Source organism: Scyliorhinus torazame, chromosome 9 (assembly GCF_047496885.1).
Source record: "Scyliorhinus torazame isolate Kashiwa2021f chromosome 9, sScyTor2.1, whole genome shotgun sequence".
In the NCBI taxonomy this organism is placed as follows: Eukaryota; Metazoa; Chordata; class Chondrichthyes; order Carcharhiniformes; family Scyliorhinidae; genus Scyliorhinus; species Scyliorhinus torazame.
In genome coordinates, this window is record NC_092715.1 from 60,339,816 (window position 1) to 60,362,196 (window position 22,381).

At 46.6% G+C, this 22,381-nt stretch overlaps 1 protein-coding gene and 1 long non-coding RNA gene across 2 annotated transcripts in view; one reads left to right on the plus strand and one right to left on the minus strand.

Moving 5' to 3' along the window:
* The window catches only part of LOC140429239 (uncharacterized), a 160,645-nt gene extending 158,606 nt beyond the window's left edge, over window positions 1–2,039 (minus strand). The window contains exon 1 of the long non-coding RNA XR_011949017.1: window positions 1,873–2,039. This is a non-coding gene — a long non-coding RNA (uncharacterized lncRNA). The remainder of the gene's footprint in view (window positions 1–1,872) is intronic.
* Window positions 2,040–2,168: 129 nt separating this feature from the next.
* The window catches only part of homer1b (homer scaffold protein 1b), a 141,721-nt gene continuing 121,508 nt past the window's right edge, over window positions 2,169–22,381 (plus strand). Inside the window, exon 1 of the mRNA XM_072515987.1 lies at window positions 2,169–2,924. Coding sequence (XP_072372088.1) covers window positions 2,920–2,924 — 5 coding nt within the window. The 5' untranslated portion in view covers window positions 2,169–2,919. The remainder of the gene's footprint in view (window positions 2,925–22,381) is intronic.

A 22,381-nucleotide genomic window follows, 5' to 3' on the forward strand; every position in this document is an offset into this window, starting at 1 on the left:
CCCGCGCTGTTTTCGCTGTAGGTGGAATTTAAATTCAATTTTTTTAAAAATCTGGAGTTAAAAGCTCTCGTCAGTGACAGTGAACATAAAACTATCATCAATTGTCATTAAACCCCATCTGATGCACTGATGTCCTTTAGAGAATGAAATTTGCCGTCCTTACCTGATCTGGCCTTTATGTGAGTGCAGATCCACAACAATGTAGATGGTTCTTAACTGCCCTCTGAAAGGGCCAAGCAAGCCATTCAGTTCAAGGGCAATTAGGGATGGGCAACAAATGCTGGCTTTGCCAGCAATGCCCTCATCCCCAAAAAGAATAAAGAAGAAATATACAGTGCATTGAATTTTCGCTGAGTCAGAAAGACTGCTGATGTTTAAAAATGTTTGTGGGACCAGGATAGGGAAGTCCACACCCCATTTCTGACAGAACCGATTTTTGCCAGTAGGGGAAATGTGTAATTCACTTAAAAAGGAAACTTGAAATCAGTGGGGCCATTTGAACTTAGTGCTGAGTTCAAATAGACTCCATTTGTTGCTGGTACAAGGACCTTAACGTATAGTGTGAGTGTCACAAATTGATCCAGTGGACATAAGTGCCCGTACAGGGCGGATAAATTCTGCACAACTGTCATAATCAGAAGTAACTTTAAAAAAAACAGGTTGCAGATGTCAGTTAGAATTCAAAAACCCCTCTGTGGTACTGTCGTGATTGACAGGTCCTCTGGTGCAGGTTAGAAAAATGTGTTTGCATTTTTCACACAGTTTCAATCGAGTTCTTTGTTGAAATTTCCCCAAGGGCTAATATTATGTCACTATTAATGGTTGGCTGAGTTTCTAAAGTTACAAAGATCTCAGTAAGGGTTATGAGTTCGCAATTTCATTGACAGTCTACAGAATCTAACAATGGATTAGTCGTCTTTGCTGTGGGAGCTGAATAGAATTGTGCTTGTTTTCGTGAGAGATTAATCACTTGGGGAGTTAAAAGCATTGAATGTGTTTTATGAATGAATTTTCTCCCTATCAGTATGAGAGATGTACTGCATTATTAGAAGTTAAAATATTTCATCTCTACATGGCTCCTGAAGTCTGCCCATGGTGGCTTATGGAGGTAGCTTTGGGGTATGAGGGGGAATGGGGCTGGGTGGCGGGTATGCTTTGACATTGAGTTGGTATGGAGGATTTGAAAGTTCATGGGGATTGTGTGGTGGGTGTCAGGGTGTGAGGACTAGAGGGTCTACTATCTTCTGAAATACCTGGGACAAAGTCCCAGAGAACTTAGGCGGGCATTGTACCTGCCTGCCTTGGCACTCATCCACCCCAATGGCCACCCACCTCCAGGTTCGACAGCTCAACTCCAACCAACACCTGATCCGAGAACGAAAATTGCACAAATTGGGGTACATATTAAACTGAGGCAGGTCCAGCAAGTGGGATATTTCCCAAAGTGGGCAATCTGCAAAAACTCTGGCCATGTGTGTTCAATTATTTAGAAGTTTCAAGTTTTTGGACTTGTTAATATCTGGAAAAGGTGAAGTTGATAAGTCGAGAGCCAGCTAGCGAAGAAGGTGCTAGAACAGATAGGTCTAATATGAGGGGTTGATACAACTAATGTGAGGGAGATAAGAGCATGCAGAGAGGATGCACTCTGGATGAGAGAAATAAGAAAGGCCGATGTAGGTCTGATTTGTTTTGTAAAGTGTGGCAAAAGATGCTGGATACGCACACATTGGAAACATCACTTTTTATGCTGTTTAAGGGGATCAAATTGTAGGTTCGATCGAGAAGACATTATGCTCCAGCCACCATTGCATATTCCAAAGCACTCTGTTCACACATTGCAATTCTGAACAGGTTAAAAAAAACTTGGCTTACATCTGAAGCTTCATTTTCCTCGCCAACGTCCTAACTTCCTGTTGTGCCGCCTGAGCCACTCAGGATGCAGTGGTGGGTGGCTCTTCGAACCCCAAACTAGGGCATTTTGAATTACAGGATGCTGTTGTGTGTGTGTGTGCGTGTGTATAATTAGCAGAAAGTGTGGGGAGCTGTCCTGACGTCATCGCATAATTGCTGTGCTTTGACGTCAGGCCGAGCCGGAACGAGGCGGGCGAGTCGGAGGGCGGGGGTGACGGCGCGACGCGCTGACGTTTATTTAAAGGTCCGGCGCACGGAGGATGGACGGGCATAAGTGCAGGAGTGTGTGTGTGTGAGAGAGCGGGAGGGAGACAGGCAGGCACAGAGAGTGCAACTGGAGCTTCGCCGACAAAGGAATGGAACGTAGCGGCTGGAACGCCGCGTGTTTGGAATCTTGACCCAGCTGCACGACAGCCGCTCGCGCTGACCACTGCCTCTTTCCCCCCTGTTTGGAGCCTTGACCGGGCTGCACGAGCAGCCGCTCGCGCCGGGCACTAGCATCTTCCCCCCCCCCCCCCCTCCCTGTTTGGTACCTTGACACGGCTACTCCTGCAAGCTCGCGCGTGCCGGGCACTGCCATCTCCTCCCTCCTATTTGGAATCTTGACCCGGCTGCACGAGCAGCCGCTCGCGCTGCTCACTGCTTCCATCCCTCCCTCCGCTTTGCCGCTGGGGCTGCGATCAGCCGACACTCTCTCACCCTCCATCCCTCCCTCCTTCAACCCTTCCCACCTCCAGGCACTCGGGACGGAAAAAGGAGGGGGGTAGGGGTGGGGGGCAAGTCTGCAGAGAGGAACTTGACGAGGTTTAAACCGTGGTGGCAGCAGCGGCAGCTCCTGCTCCTTCTCGCCTGAGGGATGAACTGATCCACTCCGCGTGTCTCGGAGCTGAGCCGGGGGCTGGAAGAGAAGCCTGGGTCTCGGCACCATCTCCATCATTAACGCAATAAAGCGTTCCCAGCAGGCGGAGAATCAAACGGCGTGTCTTCAGCAGGAGGAGAGGGGAAAAAATGGGGTGAGACATTCCGTTCCCTACTGCTGTTAATGGAGAGGGGGGGGTGGCACACTTTGCACCACCCACGATGGGTCGAGCCAGTCCAGGTCTCCACCCCCCCACCCCGGAGTTTCAGTATCTAATGTTGCTGTCAGATTGATCTCGGGTCGCTGACGCGGGTGTTTCGGGCGATTAAGGACGAGGATCAGTTGCAGAAGCCACTCAAACTGATGAGCTGCATTCCCCTGGTTTAAATTCGCACTATTTTAAATCCATACATTTGGTCATGCCGCCTTGCTACAAAGTCACAGGAGGCAACGGCGTGTGCTTGGCGGATTCAATCCTGTTAAGTGTCCGATTAAGATGTAACATTAAAATAAGTTTGAAAATTAGCTCGGGTCTGACCTGAGAAACTTTACCAACGCCGTTCCCGTAATTTGATAACGCCAGAATTTCCTCCTCAAATTGTGACCATATCCAGTAGCCCCTGAATGATGTGAAAGGTGCGGAGCTTTTTAAAACTTGTGTGTTCCAAGTCTCGATTCAGTGCGATGAACACTATGTTTGGTATGTTGGGAGTGCTAACAATTTCTTAAAAATAACGGATCAGGGCTCCAAGTTAAAATAGCCTTTACACTAAATCTATATATACAAAATATTTTCATTAAGATAATTAAATCCCAAATCCTCTTTCTTGAAGACCTTGTATTATTGTTCCAGATCCCTGGGACCCGCCAGGGCAAAAATCAGCTAGACTCCTGCTGTCTTAATGCAGTAGCAGTCTGTCAAGCAGCATTATGAAAGATGGCTATTCAGTACATTGATTTCTTCCCTTTTCATACCTTGGTATGGTTCAAAAGGAACATTTTTAAAAAGCAATTTTATGACTTAATTTTCAGTCAAGGGTGACAAGTTGATGAAACATCTCGTATTTCGATGATTTTTGGATTTAGTGTTTTGATTCCCTAATTCTCAGTAAAACTTTTCTCTTTTTATAAAAAAAAACTCGTCACCTGGTATCTGTGGATTCAATTTAAACGTAGGTGATTTACTTGTTTTTATAAAACTAAATTGGACTAGATTTTAAATATTATTTGGTCATAATTTGTGCATGTTAGCGTTTATTGCAAGGAAGATCAAATATTTAAGGGTGGATGCTGAGAACGGTTTTCTCTTGTTGGGGAGTCGATAACCAGGAGACGCAGATTAAAAGTTGGGGATCTCCCATTTAGGACTGAGATAACAAGACTTTTTTTTTTGCAAGTTTAGAGCTCAAATTTGGCTTTAATTGTGAGTCGATAACTTTGTCTAGATTTATGATTAATTTCTGAAGCTTGAAAGCCAAAATAGTGGAAAGATCCAAGTCAAGTGTGTGATTTGTGAAATTAAGTGTGCACCTGTTTGTATTTCAAATGTTTTAACGTGTACCTTAAAATTCATGTGGTCATTCTGTGGTGCCACTGCAACAGTTAATAACTATTTGTCATAAATCATTCTGGCTTAGTGACTTATGAAGTGGTTTATTTTTCATAACACTGCATAGTTACGACTACTGTTAAAAGTATTTTGCATGACTTCTACATAGTGATAGGTGTGGTTTCCTGAAGTGAGCAAGAATTAAATTGCGACTTATTATGGAGCTATTTTGCAATGGAATGGTCTGTCCAAATTATATTTCTGTTGGGAATATATGTGGAGAGTTTTAAAAGTTCTGAGTGGGCCTTCACCTGTTTCAAGAAGTTTGTGGTACCATTTTAAGCTTTCTCTTTGAGCATTCTACATTTTCAAGCTCACCATCGAAATGAAATATTCTTCAACATTGATTTTAAGTTAACATTTCGGGTCTGATGAAACATATTTTGCATCAGTGTTTTTTTGTAATCACAATTTATTTTCCTTTCTCTATTTTGTAAGATGGTGGAGCTAAATCAAACACATTTAAGCAGTGAAGGAATGCATGTTGTTGGATAAATGGTCTAATTTTACCTCTACTTTATTGATAATTAATCCAACAAGGCTGTGACACTCAAAAGACTTGTTGACACAACAGATTAAATGGGATAGCTTCACAAATCTTGGCCAGCACATTTATGGATTTATTAAATGGTTGTGCATTGTGGCGTTACACCCATATCTGTAACAGGGTGATGGAGGAAAGAGACAGTCATCCAATGTAGGTTTGGATATGCTTAGATTGCCAAAAGACATTCAATAAGGTGCCACACCAAAGGTTATAGCATGCAATAAGAGCTCCTGATGTAGGGGATAACGTATTAGCATGGATAGAGGATTGGTTAGCTAACCAGAAGTATTGAGTAGGGATAATGTGTGTCAGTTTGGGGTTGGCAGGCTGTAACCTGTGGAGTATTAGGGGATCAGTGCTGGGGCCGCAGATATTTGTAATCTATATCAGTGACTTAATCTGTGGCTGCTAAATTTTCAAGAGAAGTAGGAAAGTAATTTGCTACGAGAACATAGTCTATAATGGCATTTAGATATGCTAAATGATGGGCAAAAAATTGGTAGATGGAAAATGTGGTCTTGTCCACATTGACAGAAGAATATAAAAGCGGCATATTATTTTAATGGAGAGAGACTGCAAAACTACGGTACAGACGGATTTGAATGTCCGAGTATATGAATGAGAAAAGGTATGCAGGTACAGGTACAGTCAGTGGTTAGGACGTCAAATGTAACCTTAGCGTTTATTGCAAGGAAGATCAAATATTTAAGGGTGAATGCCGAGAGCGGTTTCCCCTTGTTGTGGAGTCGAGAGCCAGGAGACGCAGATTAAAAGTTCGGGGTCTCCCATTTAGGCTTGAGATAACAAGATTTTTTTTTCCTGTGGAGTTCTCATCCTCCGAGGATGATGGGGACCAGGTGAATACATTCAAGACGGAGATAGACAGAATTTTTGATCAACAGGGAGTCTGGGATTGTGTGGGACGGACACCAGGGGAGTTACGGCTGCAGTCCGATCAACAGTGATGATCTTGAATGGCTGAGGAGGTGTGATGGGTTGAGTGACCTATTCCTGCTCTTAATTCTTCTGTCTTGTGTTCAATGTTCACAGCCCTTTAAACTATAAGGATATAGCTCTGATGAGCAGGGATGCTGTTATTATTTTTCTGTATCTTCAGTGCAACCCACAGTTGTGTTCCATCACCTGATCATCGAAGTCCGTGTGCATTTTGTTTGTGTTATCTGTGTTGTCCTCTTGGACACTATCATCTGTAAAGCTATCATTTTCCATCAAAATCAGTCTGCTCCCTTGCTGAGGGAAATCATTCAACAATTGAGAACTAATGTAAGCCTGAAATGTAAATTGAAAATGCTGGAAATACATGACAGGTCTGTCACTTTAAGCAGAAAGTAAGGAGCAAAACCCAATGTGTTTATTGAAGTGCTTTAAGTTATGTAAGCTTTTTAGCGATTTATTTTATAAAAAAAAACGTAATTTCTGATTTTCCAGTTTCCAGTCTGAAGCATTAACCTGTATTTTCTCTTCCGATACTGGCAGGTGCATTTCCAAGATTTTCTGTTTTTATTTGTAACAAAGATCTCATTTGTAGTCCCACATTATGCTGACTAGTTACTGAATACAAAGGAGTCAATAAACAGCAGTCAAAAAAAGTCTAGATTAATAATCCTAATGGAATAAATATGTATGGAAGTAGCTGCATGTTGGTTCTGGAATGTACAATGTTTACTTTGGAGTTGAGCCAGAGGAAATGGGCGAGGTACTAAATGAGTACTTTGCATCAGTGTTCACCAAAGAAAAAGACTTTATGGAAGATGATTCTTGGGTAGGGTGTGTGGACAGTCTGGGTCATATTGACATCAAAAGGGAGGAGGTATTGAGTGTTCTAAAAGACATTAAGGTAGATAAGTCTCCTGGACGGATGGGATTTACTCCAGAATGCTGATGGAAGTAAGGGAGTAAATTGCTGGGGCCTTGACTGGCATCTTTGTATCCTCATTATCTCCTGGTGAGATCTCTGAAGACTGGACAATAGCTAATGTGGTACCGCTGTTTAAGAAAGGTAGCAAGGATAATCCAGGAAACTATAGGCCGGTGTACTAGGTAAATTAGTGGAGAGAATTCTCCGGGACAGAATGTATACCCATTTGGAAACAAATGGACTCATTAGTGAGTAGACAGCATGGCTTTGTGAAAGGGAGGTCGTGCCTCACTAACTTGATCAAGATTTTGAGGAGGTGACAAAGATGATTGGGGAGGGCGGTGGATGTTGTTGACATGGACTTCAGTAAAGCCTTTGACAAGGTGCCTCATGGCAGATTGGTACAAAAAGTGAAGCCACATGGGATCAGTGGTGAGATGAATGTCATAATATACACCAGTATATCATGGTGCAGACACACACTGATGGACACACAGCAAGACCAATCAACACACACAACACCGCAGCCAATCACCAGTTAGAGCACACTCCTATATAGACCGAGGGCATCAGAGTTCCCGCTCATTTGGGATGCAGCCTCTCAGTAAGACAGAGCTTACAGCACAGATCTTCACCATGTGTGAGTGCATAGACTGGTTAGGACAGGCATAGGTCTTTAGTTTAATCTAACATCGTGTTAACCCACAGTGAAAGTATGTTCAACAGTTTCTAACTTAATAAAATAGTGTTGTACTTCTTTAAATGTTGGTGCCCTGTATGTGTTCCACGGATCCAGAGCACCCAACACATCATGGTACCAGTAGTTGAGGGATGTTAGAACGTCTTAGACCTACCTGCAAGTGATCTACCTTCCACCAGCATACAGCCATCCTGCAAAATGGACAGCGTACGCCCGCTGCCACTCCGCATCACCGGTAACCTAGGGGCCAACTGGAAGATATTCAAACAACGCAAGCTACAGACCGGGAAGCTGCCTCAGACACCAGGAAGATCGCTCTCTTCCTATCCACGGCCGGGGAACATGCCATCTGCATTTTCAATTCTCTCCCCTTTGCTGATGGTGAAGCTAAATCAAAATTCAAGACGGTTCTCCTTCAGTTTGCCAGTCACTGCGACATCGAGGTGAATGAGTTTCGAGCGCTGTGTACTCCAACAGCGTTTGCAGGGTAAGGATGAACCTTTCCAGTCCTTTCTCACCCACCTCTGCATCCTTGCGCAGTCCTGTAATTACGGGCCCACCTCCAATTCCATGATACATGACCAGATCGTTTTCGGAGTTCAGTCGGACCCCCTACGCCAGCAGCTCCTCGTGGTAAAGCAGCTCACCCTAGTGATTGCCATGGAGACCTGTGTGCTACATTAACACTCCACTAGTCGGTATTCCCACATCCAAGCGGCTGAAACAGCGTGGCAAGGTCCCCACGAGGCAGAACGGGTCCAAGCAATCGAGCAACTCGAGGGCCTCAGCCTGGATGAGGGCGGCCATTTTGCGCGCCTTTTGCGGACTCCCGCGCACCGAACGAGGGGATGTCGACGAACGTACTGCGCAGGCACGCACCACGTACCACCGCGCATGCGCAGTGGCGCAGCGAACTTACTGACACTACAACGTGCGGCAACTGCGGCTCTGCCCACCTAAAGCGGCAATATCCTGCCAAATCCCGACGATGCCTGCGATGTGGCAAACTTGGCCACTATGCTGCTTTATGCAGATCAGCTCAGCCTGCCAACTCTTGTCACTCCAGCCAGCCTTGCAGGAATGTCCAGGCCATTCAGGTCACGGAGCCCGATTCGGACCTGCTATCCGATATTGACACACAGGACCCGAAGGCGCCTTTTCGAGTCTATATCATTACAAAAAACAGGGTGTCCCCGAAGTAAAGAATCCAGCCTCTATCTGTATACAGCATTGATCCGGACGATGAGTAGTGTGCCACCCTTGCGGTCAACCGGTCCCAAATACGATTCCGCCTGGACACTTGGTGCCTCTGCCAGTCTCATTGTGCAGTCTGACCTCCGAAGCCTTCGGTCAAACCAGCCATCCTGCCAGCTATTTGATTATAATCGCAATGCCATTGCTGCCAGCGGCTCATGCCAACCTGAAGTGATGCACAGGTCACGCAAAGCCATCCTTCCCTTTGAAATTGTGGGCTCCTCGAAAGCCTCCCTGCTTGGCGCGCAGGCATGCAAGCTGTTGAACCTAGTTCAGAGAGTTCACTCTCTCTCCTGCTGACGCGCCTGCCTTTCAGGGCGCAGCTCGACACCATTATCAACCAGTACCACGACATCTTCGAGGGCATGGGCACGCTCCCATACACCTACAAGATTTTATTAAAACCGAATGCCACGCCTGTGGTGCACACACCTCGCAGGGTCCCAGCACCCCTTAAGGACCATCTCAAGCAGCAGCTGCAGGACCTCCAGAACCAAGGAGTGATTTCCAAAGTCACAGAACCGACAGATTGGGTCAGTTCCATGGTATGTGTAGAAAAAAAAGCCTTCTGCCGAATTGAGAATTTGCATTGATCCCCAGGATCTAAATCACAATATTATGAGAGAGCATTATCCAATTCCCAAGCACTAAGATCTCACATGTGAGATGGCTCGCGCCAAGCTCTTTACCAAACTCGACGCGTCAAAAGGATTCTGGCAAATCCAGCTCGATAAATCCAGCAGAAAACTCTTCACATTTAACACTCCCTTTGGAAGATATTGTTACAACAAGATGCCGTTTGGGATCATCTCTGCATCAGAAGTGTTCCATAGGATTATGGAACAAATGAGGGAAGGCATTGAAGGTGTTCGTGTCTATGTCGATGACATAATCATTTGGTCCACCACCCCGCAGGAGCATGTTAGTCGCCTCCAGCACGTATTCAGATGTATATATGAGCATGGCCTCTGCCTCAACAGGGCCAAATGCTCTTTTGGTCAGACAAAACTTGTGTTCCTCGGGGACCACATCTCCCAATTGGGTGTGCAGCCGGATGCAGACAAGGTAGCTGCCATCACAGCTATGAAAACACCAGAGGACAAGAAGGCGGTCCTCCGATTTCCAGGCATGGTCAATTTTTTAGGGAAATTCATCCCTAACCTCTCCTCTTATACCACGACTCTCAGGAACCTGGTCAGGAAGACGACAGACTTCCAATGGCTCCCTGCCCACGAGCGCAAATGGAGAGAACTCAAAACAAAACTGACCACGGCCCCGGTCTTCGCTTTCTTTGATCCAGCAAAGGAGACCAAAATATCGACCAATGCCAGTCAATCTGGCATTGGGGCAGTGCTCCTTCAACGTGATGAGGCCTCATCATGGGCCCGCGTTACATATGCGTCATGTGCGATGACCCCCACGGAGCAGCGCTACGTGCAGATAGAGGACTGCCTGGGCCTTCTGACCGGTGTTGTTAAGTTTCACGATGATGTCTACGGACTTCCTCAATTCACCGTCGAGACCGACCATCGCCCGTTGGTCAATATAATACAGAAAGACTTGAACGGCATGACGCCTCGCCTCCAGCGAATTCTGCTCCGGCGATACGCCTTCCAGCTGGTATACCTCCCAGGCAAGGACTTCATCATTGCTGACGCTCTCTCCAGGGCAGTCAACACTCCCATGTGACCCAGCGGGATTTGTCTGCCAGGTTGACGCCCATGTGGCATTCGCGGCCTCCAATCTACCTGCCTCGGATGAACGCCTCGTCCAAATTCGCCGCGAAACGGCGGCTGACCCCTTGCTACAGCATGTCATGCGCCACCAAACGGACGGGTGGCTCAAGGGCCAATGCCCTCAATTCTATAATGTCAGATGATCTGGCGGTAGTAGACGGGGTTCTTCTAAAACTGGACCGCATTGTCATCCCACATAGCATGCGCCAGCTTGTCCTGGAACAACTGCACGAGGGCCACCTTGGCGTGGAGAAGTGCTGCCGATGGGCCCGAGAGGCAGTGTACTGGCCTGGCATTAATGAGGACATAGCCAACACAGTGCTCAATGCCCCACTTGTCAGCGCTTCTAGCCGATCCAACCACTTAAGACCCTGCAGCCCCATGAGTTGGTCACATCACCATGGACCAAGGTGGGCATCGACCTGTTCCACGCGCTGGGATAGAGACTATGACCAGCTCGTGGACTACTTTTCGAATTACCCAGAGAGGATACAATTGCACAACCTCCCCTCGTCTGCAGTCATTCATGCATGTAAAGCAACCTTTGCTCGACACGGCATCCCGCTCACGGTGATGTCAGACAATGGCCCCTGCATCGCCAGCAAAGAATGGTCCAACTTTGCCAGGCAGTACAATTTTGGCCATGTGACGTCCAGTCCCCTGTACCCCCAATCTAACGGCAAAGCAGAGAAGGGAGTACATATCGTCAAACGGCTCCTATGCAAGGCTGCCGATGCTGGATCTGATTTCTACCTTGCCTTGCTGACCTATCGCCCCGCCCCACTATCCACTGGCCTGTCGCCAGCCCAGTTACTAATGGGTCGCTCCCTGAGGACGACGGTGCCGTCCATCCATGTCCCAGACCTCGACCACGTTCCGGTCCTTTGCCGGATGCAGCTGTCTCGTGCACAGCACAATGCGGTTCATTACTCCCATGCAACTGATCTCCCTGCTCTGGCTCCAGATGACAACGTCCGCGTCCATCTTCCGGATGGTGGCTGGTCTGCAACCGCTGTTGTCCTTCGGCAGGTGGCCCCCCCGCTCATTCCTGGTTCGTCTACCGGATGGCTCTATTCTGCGCTGCAATCGACGCGCCCTTCGTCTCGTTCTACGCTCGCCATGTGATCCTCCAATGCCGCCTCGCCCTCCTGCTGACCCTGCCACGGACTATGCAGAGCTCCCTGTCACTGCCTCCCCCTGACTTTGACGCAGTCCAGCCCGCTCCTGAACTGGCGGCTCTCGACCCACCCTTGAGGCGGTCAACCAAAATTCGTCGCCCACCTCCGAGACTAAATTTATGAACGATTCGAATTTATGAACTCTCTGAATTGTTTTGTTTGATCATTTCCCTGGTTTGTATATAGTGTTGATCCCGTTACTCTTGTTGCATACTGCTTCTCTGCACCAGGCACCTTCCCATGTAAATAGCTTAGTTCTCATGTACGTAGTCCTGTAAATATGTCTTCGCACCCCACACGTAGTTTGTTTCATTCTCACCACACATTATTTATTACCCACACACTTTTTAAAATAAAAATCATATACACCAGTATATCATGGTGCAGACACACACACTGATGGACACACAGCAAGACCAATCAACACACAGAACACCGCAGCCAATCACCAGTTCGAGCACACTCTCACTATGTAGACCAGAGAGCATCAGAGTTCCCGCTCATTCGGGATGCAGCCTCTCAGTAAGACAGAGCTTACAGCGTACAGCACCGTTCTTCACCATGTGCTGAGTGCATAGACTGATTAGGACAGGCATAAGTCTTTAGTTTAATCTAACATCGTGTTAACCATGTTCAACAGTTTCTAACTTAACAAAATAGTGTTGTTCTATTTCAAGTGTTGGTGGCCTGTATGTGTTCCACGGATCCAGAGCACCCAACACATCAATGGATACAGAACTGGCTCGGTCACCGAGGCAGAGAGTGACAGTAGAAGGGTATTTTTCTGAATGGAAGGTTGTAACTAGTGGTGTTCCACAGGGATCTGTGCTGGAGCCTCTGTTGTTTGTCGTATACATAAAATGATTGGGAGGAATATGTAGCTGGTCTGATTTTATAAGTTTGTGGATGACACCAAGATTGGTGCTGTGGCAGATATTGTTGAGGATTGTCTGAGGATACAGCAGGATATAGTTTGAAGACTTGGGCAGAGGAATGGCAAATGGAGTTTAATCCTATCAAATGTGAGGTAATGCATTTTGGTAGGTCTAACATGGAGGGGAAACATACCGTAAGTGGTAAAGCTCTTAAGAATATAGAAAGTCAAGAGATCTGGATGTGCAGATCCACAGGTCTTTGAAAGTGGCAGCACAAGTGGACAAGATAGTCAAGAAAGCATACGGAATGCTTGCATTCATTAGACGGGACATAGAGTATGAAAACTGGCAAGTTATGCTACAGTTGTATAGAACCTTGGTAAGGCCGCAATTGGAAAATTGCGCACAATCCTGGTCGCCACACTACCAGAAGGATGTGGAGGCTTTGGTGCGGATGCAGCGGAGATTTACCAGGATATTGCCTGGTCTGGAGGATGTTAGCTATGTGGAGAGGCTGATTAGACTCGGACTGTTTTCATTAGAAATACTGAGGTTGAGGGGTGACCTGATAAGAGGTCTACAAGATTGAGGGGCTTGGATAGAGTGGATGGTCAGACACGCTTTCCCAGTGTGAAGGGGTCAGTCACTCAGGGGCTTGGGTTTAAGGTCCATGGAGCAAAGTTTAGAGGAAATGCGTGAGGCAGGTTTTTTTTACACTGGGTGGTAAGTCCCTGGAACGCGTTGCCAGGGGAGGTTGTGGAAGCGGATACATTAACGGTGTTCAAAAGGCATCTCGAGAAATACATGTATAGGATGGGCATAGAGGTATACGGCACTAGGAAGTGCTGAGAGTTTTGGCCAAGGGTGGTATCATGACCAATGCAGGCTTGGAGGGCCGAAAGGCCTGTTCCTGTGCTGTATTGTTCTTTGGTTGTAATGCATCCTTTTATTTTTAAAACAACAATATCCTGTGTAAGTTTTGGTGTTCCATGAACTTGTTTAAGAAATCTGCAAGTGTTGACTCAAGTCAGGGTTTCACGAGGAACATAGAAAACATAGCAACATTGGACTTGGGAGCAGGAGTAGGCTATTCCGCCATTGAGCCTGTTCTGTCAATTACTAGGGACGTAGGTTTAAGGTGTGAGGGGCAAAGTTTAGAGGAGATGTGTGAGGGAAATTTTTTTACACTGAGGATAATGGGTGCCTGGAACTCACTGCCGGAGGAGATGGTGGAAGCAGGTACGATGGTGACTTTTCTAAGGGGCGTCTTGACAAATACATGAATAGCATGGCAATAGAGGGTTGCAGATCCCCCGGAAGTGTAGGTTGGACCATGGTTGGCGCAGGCTTGATGGGCCTGTTCCTTTTCTTCTTTTATATCCAGGACATCAACTGGTCTGTTTCTGATATGTAGAAGCTGATTCCTGCGAAACTGCTAATGAAACACTAATGCTTCTGAAGCTTTTTGCTTGGTACACGTGTATTGCTTTAAAGGAAGTTGTTTCACGCTTTTGAAACTAAAATTTCTTCAAGCTTGTCACTTGAATTGATCATAGAAACTATTTTTAGTTGTATTATTCATTATTGAGATTTTAAGTAGCACGGTAGATAAGGGGGAAACCAGTGGATGTCGTGCATTTGGATTTACAAAAAGCCTTCCATCGATTACCAACAAGAGGCTTTTAACAAAATTAGCGCTCAAGCGATTGGGGAAATATGTTGGCATGAATAGAAAACATTGAGTAGGACTATTCAGGCCATTTTCAGGTTGACAGACAGTAACTGGTGGGGTACCACAAGGAGTAGTTCTTGGGTCTCTGCTATTTACTAGCTAGCAAAGACTTCAAGGAGAAGCAAAATTCTGCGGATGCTGAAAATCCGAAATAAAAACAGAAAACTTAGTAAGTACACAGCAGGGCAGGCAGTTTAAGATGGCCCAAACACCGATTGGGTGACCCCGTTGCAAAAAACCTCCATTCAGTCCTCTGTCATGACCCAAAGCTTTCAGCCAGCTGTCATTTTAGTTCTTCACCTTGGTCTCACATTGACCTCTCGGTCCAATGAAGATCAACACGATTAGCTTGATTAGCAAAACCACAGCTTCCGGTTTGGCGCATTGCAACTTACAGGGCTCTACATTGAGTTCAACAGACCATAATCTCTGCCTTCATTTTGTTTCTTTTTGCTTTGTAGGTTTTGGTTTGCTTTTCATCATTCTGCTCATCCATTGGGCACATCTTTTGTTTCTTGACAATTAAAATGCTTTTTCTCATTTAATCTCTTCTGTCTTACATCTTATCATAGTCCTTTCCTTTTGTTCTTTACAGCCCCATTTCATTGCTTGAAGCAGATGACATTTCTAAGCTCTCCCAGACCTGATAAAAGGTCATTGACGTGCAATATTATTAACACTCTCTCTCTCTCTCTTGACTGATGCTCCCTGACTTACTGAGCATGCCAGCATTTTCTGGTTTCACTTGGATGAGGAGGTTGAATGCAGTATGTCCGAGTTTGTTGATATAAAGTTAGATTGAAAAGTAAGCTGTGAGGAGGCTTCAAAGGGATGTAGGCAAGATTACTGAATGGGCAAGAACATTGCAGATGAAATATAATGTGGCAAGGTGTGACATTTTCCACTTGCGAAGGATAATAAGAAAGCAGAATTTGTTTTAATGATAAGTTGGGAAATATTGGTATTTAAAGGGACCTGGGTGCCATTGTACATGAATCGCAGAACGTCAACATGCAGGCTCGGCAAGAACATGGGGCTGGATTCTCCGTCGGCGGGATCTTCCGTTTCGTCGGCAGCGCACTCGTACCCGTGGATTTTCCAACGGCATGAGAGTGCCCACAATGGGAAGCCCCATTGGCCACCTCGCAGTACGGAGGATCCTGCTGCCGGTGGGGACGTGCCGCACCAGAAAGCAGTTGCAGCGGTACGGGGAATCCTGCCCATGGTGCATTGTGTTCTAATCCCTTTGTAATAAAGGTGAAAAGAGTGAAGAAGTCTTAACTGCAATTGTATAGGGGGAATCTTGGTGAGAACACACCTGTGAGAACACATGGGCAGTGTGTATACTTTTGGTCTCCTTTCTTAAAAAAGAATGATGTGGAGATGTAACAAAGAATATACATGCCTTGGAAGGAGTGAAAAAATGTTTATTAGCCTGGCTCATGGAATAAGGAAATTGCAGTCTGAAAAAGAGATTTAATAGCCTTGGACTATATGCTCTGGAATTTAGAAAGATGAAATGACTTTCTTAAAACGTCTTCATGTTGAAAGGATATTTTCCTTGGCCGGTTCGTCTGGAAATAGGGGTCACAGGCTCATAATTAGAAGCCAGCCATTTAGGACACAGATGAGAAGTGCTTTAACTCACTTTGAAATTCTCTACCGCAGAAGTCTGTGGACAGTGCTGTTGAACATATTCAAGACAGTAGACTCCTTTCAATTCATTTCCTTCATTGCACATGCGCTGCCACCAACAGTAGACAATAATTTGTATGGCAAATCGCAACGGTAAAAAGAGCAGTCTTTTAAAACCAAATATTTAATTTGATACAGTGAATGCAGTGTTCGATTAAACATCCTTGTCATTGTAATCTAAATACAACCATAATCTTTATTTTCTCTTATAATTCCTGTTTCCTTTTTATAATTTCCCACAGCTTTGCTGTCTTTGACATCTTTATGTAGGACTATTTACTGTATGTTATTGTATAATAGGGTGGTGGGAAAACAAAGGTGGTTTTTGAACATTAGAAATAAGATATAGTTTTAAGTGAGTTTAATTTGATGTTTGTGTTCCTGGAATATAAAAATGGAGTAGGAGCTCTTTTTTTTAAAAAAAAAGTCTTTTGTAAAACGTAAAATGTGGACTGGATTTTGGCATACAAGCTGTTAATGGAAAGCATCATTGTGAATGAAGATTTTAAATCTTGTTTTTTGGAAGTGGCGTTCTGACACATGGGGTGGTTCTGAAGCAAAATCAACAGACATTAACTTGGGTTCAGAGTGGAGTGTGTGTATTTGACCACAGCTAGTCTCTATACTTAAAAGGGACTTTGCGTGTTAATGAGACCATTGTAGCTTAAGATGTAATTTATAACCCAATATCTGTGTATTTATTAAGCTGGGGGAGGGGGAGTAAAGAAGTGTTGTACAATAATCCAACTTTTCATGTTTATTAAATGTTTTTTTTCCTCCTTGAAACTAATTATAAACATAAGTAGAAGTTATGGTCTTTTGAGACCGGGTTCCATTCTGAGATCACCCTGTCCAGTTATAACAGCAACTGGGATCCTAACAGAGGAGAAAGTGTATTTCTTGTTGCTCCTTTTTAATGAGTGAATCTGTAATTAGTTAGTTCAGAGGACTTTGTTGGTGCCTGTGCTACTGTAGTAATACTGCTGTGAGAATATGAGAGGAAGCTTAAACTTTATCAACATTGTAGTCACTTTAATTGTTGCCCTGTAGCTAAAATTGCACCTACTCAATCTCACAGTAGAGTCAATAAAATAAATATATTCTAGTGCTTTTGAATGCTGAAACAGAGTAATATTAAGATGATAGAAGCTATTATCTTTGATCTCTGCCATAAGCTTGTTCCCTATCCCAACTGGACTATTCAGAATGTTGGTGTCCTATTTGATCCTGAGCTGAGTTTCTGGTCCCATGTTGTTCGAAGGTCAACTATTTCCACCTCTGTAATATTGCCGGATCTGTCCTGTTCCAGCTCATCCACGCCTTTCCAGCTCATCCACGCCTTTTATCTTTAGACTTGACTATTCCAGTGCTCTCCTCTCCAGAAACTGGAGCTCATCCAATATCCTAACTTGCAAGACTCTTTATCCCGATATCTCTGTTTGTTGTTGTTTCTCTTCCCGCACCTAGTGATTCACAAAGTAGACTTTCATCTGTTTCCATCGCTAATTTCCTGGGACAGGTCACTAGCCCGTCGCCAGATACCTATAGCATGAGGGGTGCCACACCGCATGAGGCATGGCTGAGTCTCTCCCCTCACTGCCTGACATTGGGGACTTTGGAGGATGTTGCAGGTCAATACTTAACACTTGGCCACGTTATGAGTGCACCTTCCTGACTCCCGGTTGTGGCTATGCGGAGCTAAGCCGCACGATTCGGCAGCTCCCGCTACTACGGACTTTCGGGCTCATTGGAGGAGCTCCAACGGAATTTTCTTTGACGACAACCCATGGGGAAGTGAAGAGAGAGGTCCCCCTCCAACTTTTATGGACTGGACCAGAAGTGCAACGGCCAAAAAAGCGGCATTGGAGCAGCGGGAGAAGCGAGGGGAAAAAAAATCAAAATGGCGGCGGGCGGAGACAAAGCAGAGTGCGGGCCAGAGCTGCAGGAATTCATCAAGCGCTGCTTCGAGGAGCTGCGCAAGGAGATGCTGGCGGTAATTGAAGGACTAGGGAAAACCCAGAAGGCCCACGAGGTGAAGATCCAGGAGGTACAGAAAAGTGTTAAGTGAGAATGAGAACGAGCTCTTGGGCCTGGCGGTGAGAGTGGAGCGGCACGAGGCGCTACACAAGAGGTGGGCAGGAAGACTCTAAGACCTGGAAAACCGGTCGAGGAGAAAGAATCTGCGGATCCTGGAGTGAAATTTGGAATGCTGCAGCCAGCGCGATTGTGGGTCACATACAAGGACCAACACCACTACTTTGAAATGCCTGAAGAGGCGGGGTTCTTCATACAAACTGAAAAGTTGGACTCTAACTGAGGGTTTGTGAGGGTGGGGGGGAGGGGGGATGTTTGAGGGTTGATGTGTGTTGTATATAGGGGGTCAATCACGCGCAGGAAATGTTACATGGGCTGGGGGAGAGAGACGAGGCTGCGACAGGAGCTGCGCCAGAGGGGGCGGGGCAGGCTTTGGAAAGCGCGGGGTTTTCCCTGCACGCGGGAAGAAAGGCGGGAAGGGGAACGAAGGAACGCACATTGATTGGGAGACTCCCACACGGGGGGGTCAAAGGGACGACGGGGGAAGCCGGGGTCAGCAGGTGTCAGCAAACTTACGGGAGTGAGTGGATAAGGGAGGGAGATATGTGATGGTGAGCGGTAGGTTGCAAGGGACGTGGGTGGTGTTGGTAAATGTATACGCCCCGAACTGGGATGATGCTGGATTCATGAAGCGCATGTTGGGGCGCATTCCGGACCTGGATGTAGGAGGCCTGATAATGGGAGGGGACTTCAATACACTGCTGGACCCAGCACTGGACCGCTCCAGATCAAGGACTGGAAAGAGGCCGGTGGCGGCCAAGGTGCTTAGGGGGTTTATGGATCAGATGGGAGGAGTGGACCCATGGAGGTTTGCAAGACCGCAGGCCAGGGAATTTTATTTCTTCTCCCACGTGGACAAAGCCTACTCCCGGATAGATTTTTTTGTTCTGGGCAGGGCGCTCATCCCGAGGGTGGAGGGGATGGAGTATTCGGCCATAGCTGTTTCGGACCACGCCCCGCACTGGGTGGAAATGGGGCTGGGAGAGGAGAGGGACCAACGCCCGCTGTGGCGGCTGGATGTGGGACTGTTGGCAGATGAGGTAGTGTGTGGGAAGGTGAGGGGGTGCATCGAAAGGTACTTTGAGGCCAACGACAACGGGGAGGTGCGAGTGGGGGTGGTATGGGAGGCGTTGAAGGCGGTAATCGGGGGAGAGCTAATCTCCATCAGGGCTCACAGGGAGAAGACAGAGGGCATGGAAAGGGAGAGGTTAGTGGGGGAGATTTTGAGAGTGGACAGGAGATACGCAGAGGCCCCGGAGGAAAGATTACTTTGGGAAAGACGACGGCTCCAGACGGAGTTTGACCTGTTGACCACAGGGAAGGCGGAGGCACAGTGGAGGAAGGCGCAGGGGGCGACCTAGGAGTATGGGGAAAAGGCTAGCCGGATGCTGGCACACCAGCTCTGTAAGAGGACGGCAGCGAGGGAAATGGGGGGAATCAAAGATGGAAGGGGAGCCATGGTTTGGAGTGCGACGAAAATAAACTAGGTATTCAAGGCCTTATATGAAGAGCTGTACAGATCCCAGCCCCCAGCGGGGGAAGAGGGGATGAGATGATTCCTAGACCAACTGAGATTCCCGAGGGTGGAGGAGCAAGAGGTGGCTGGTTTGGGGGCACCAATTGGGTTGGAGGAGCTGAGCAAGGGTTTGGGGAGTATGCAGGCGGGGAAGGCCCCGGGGCCAGACGGGTTCCCGGTGGAGTTCTACAGAAAGTACGTAGACCTATTGGCCCTGCTACTAGTGAGGACCTTTAACGAGGCAAGAGAGGAGGGGACCCTGCCCCTGACAATGTCGGAAGCGACAATTTCTTTGATCCTAAAGCGGAACAAGGACCCACTGCAATGTGGATCGTACAGGCCGATCTCGCTCCTCAATGTGGACGCTAAGTTGTTGGCAAAAGTGCTGGCCACGAGTATTGAGGACTGTGTCCCGGGGGTGATCCATGAGGACCAGACGGGATTTGTAAAGGGCAGGCAATTAAACACTAATGTGCGGCTGCTCTTAAACGTGATAATGATGCCATCGGAGGAGGGAGAGGCGGAGATAGTGGAAGCTATGGACGCGGAAAAGGCCTTTGACCGAGTAGAGTGGGAGTACCTCTGGGAGGTGCTGCGTAGGTTTGGGTTCGGGGAGGGTTTATCAGCTGGGTTAAGCTCCTTTTCAGACCCCCGGTGGCGAGTGTAGTGACGAACCGGCGGAGGTCGGAGTACTTTCGGCTGTACCGAGGAACGAGGCGGGTGCCCCCTGTTTTCCGCCCCCCCCCCCCCCCCCCCTGTTGTTTGCACTGGCGATCGAATCCTTGGCCATGTCATTGAGGGAGTCTAATAAATGAAGGGGGGTGGTCCGAGGGGGAGAAGAGCATCGGGTGTCGCTATACGCGGATGACCTGTTGCTATATGTGGCGGATCCAATGGAGGGGATGGTGGAGGTCATGCAGACTCTAAGGGAGTTTGGGAGGGGAGTTTTCGGGCTATGAGCTCAATGCAGGGAAGAGTGAGCTCTTTGTATTACAGGCAGGGGACCAAGAAAGAGGGATAGGGGACCTACCGCTGAGGGCAGCGGCGGGGAGTTTTCGGTATCTGGGGATCCAGATAGCCAGGAGTTGGGGGGCCCTACATAAACTGAATCTGACGAGGTTGGTGGAGCAAATGGAGGAGGATTTCAAAAGATGGGACATGTTACCGCTCTCGCTGGCGGGTAGAGTGCAGTTGGTCAAAATGGTGGCCCTTCCGAGGTTTCTATTTGTGTTTCAGTGCCTTCCCATCGTGATCACCAAAGGCTTTTTTAAGAGAGTAGGTAGTAGTATTGTGGGGTTTGTGTGGGTGAATAAGACCCCGAGTGTAAGGAGCGGGTTCCTGGAACATGCGGGAGAGAGCCAGTGTATAAAGCTATGTAAATATACCATTTTACCATGTATATATCTTGCTCAGTGCGATTTTTTTTTAATTTTTTAAAATATTTTTTTGTTATTTGCTACGGGGGGGGGGGGGGGCGCGGCAGGGGGTTATTGTTTGTAAGGGAGAAAAATTGTGTTGTTAAAAAACTTTAATAAATATATATATATTTTTTAATGAGTGCACCTTCCTTGGCCATCAAGTCCTGGGCATGGGACTCTATCTCTGAGCCAGAAGCTCCAGGATTAAAACATTACCCATTGCCACAAAACCTGTCGGTCTGGCAGTGTAACAATTTAAAAATTCTTATTATTGTCTTCAAATCTCTCCATGGTATCATTGCTCTCTGTTTCTGTTGCCTCTTCCAGTTCTATACTCTCGATTGGGCGGCACGGTAGCATTGTGGATAGCACAATTGCTTCACAGCTCCAGGGTCCCAGGTTCGATTCCGGCTTGGGTCACTGTCTGTGCGGAGTCTGCACGTCCTCCCCGTGTGTGCGTGGGTTTCCTCCGCGTGCTCCGGTTTCCCCCACAGTCCAAAGATGTGCAGGTTAGGTGGATTGGCCGTGATAAATTGCCCTTAGTGTCCAAAATTGCCCATAGTGTTGGGTGGGGTTGCTGGGTTATGGGGATAGGGTGGAGGTGTTGACCTTGGGTAGGGTGCTCTTTCCAAGAGCCGGTGCAGACTCGATGGGCCAGGTGGCCTCCTTCTGCACTGTAAATTCTATGATACTCTATGAAGTAAATGTTGTGGTAGGTTATTGCAATGCATAGAATTGAGTGAAGGTTACTTTCGGAAAATGGCTCCCTCTAGTATATCTCTACTTTAATCAAAAATGTAAAGAATGTATTTATCATACTTTGCAATGCAAGACATCACAGTTTCAAAACATTTGTGCAGATTGTTCACTCATTGCTGTAAGCGGTTTGTTTCCTGAACTTTTGGCATATTCTTCATAACCTTTACAAAATTTGAATGAATAACTCTGTCAAGTTGGTGAGAACAATGCTGATATGTACTCTATTGATGCAGCAGATCAAAACCATTGTTTCTAGTAAATGCAATTGTTCATTTCATTTAAAAATTGATGCATGTTCAAAATGACTCACCAGCGCTAAGTCAGTTTATTATGGAAAACCTAGATGAAATTGTTTTAATTTGTTGCATCATATAAACAGTTCCCACTGCTTGGCGATGTGTGTCTAATTGCATGTTGAATATCTTGAGAGGCAAATGTAGTGGAACTTGATCAAATTTTTGAAGCAAATTGACCAGGATCACAAAATCCATGTGTCGTACCTATCAGGTGGTGGTTAACTGTTGAGATCTGATCTGACTGGAGAAACTTTCACTTCAAGAGAGTTTTCATAACCTCTGCTCGTTCGAAAGAGCTTTAAAACCAGCGAAATACTTCTGAA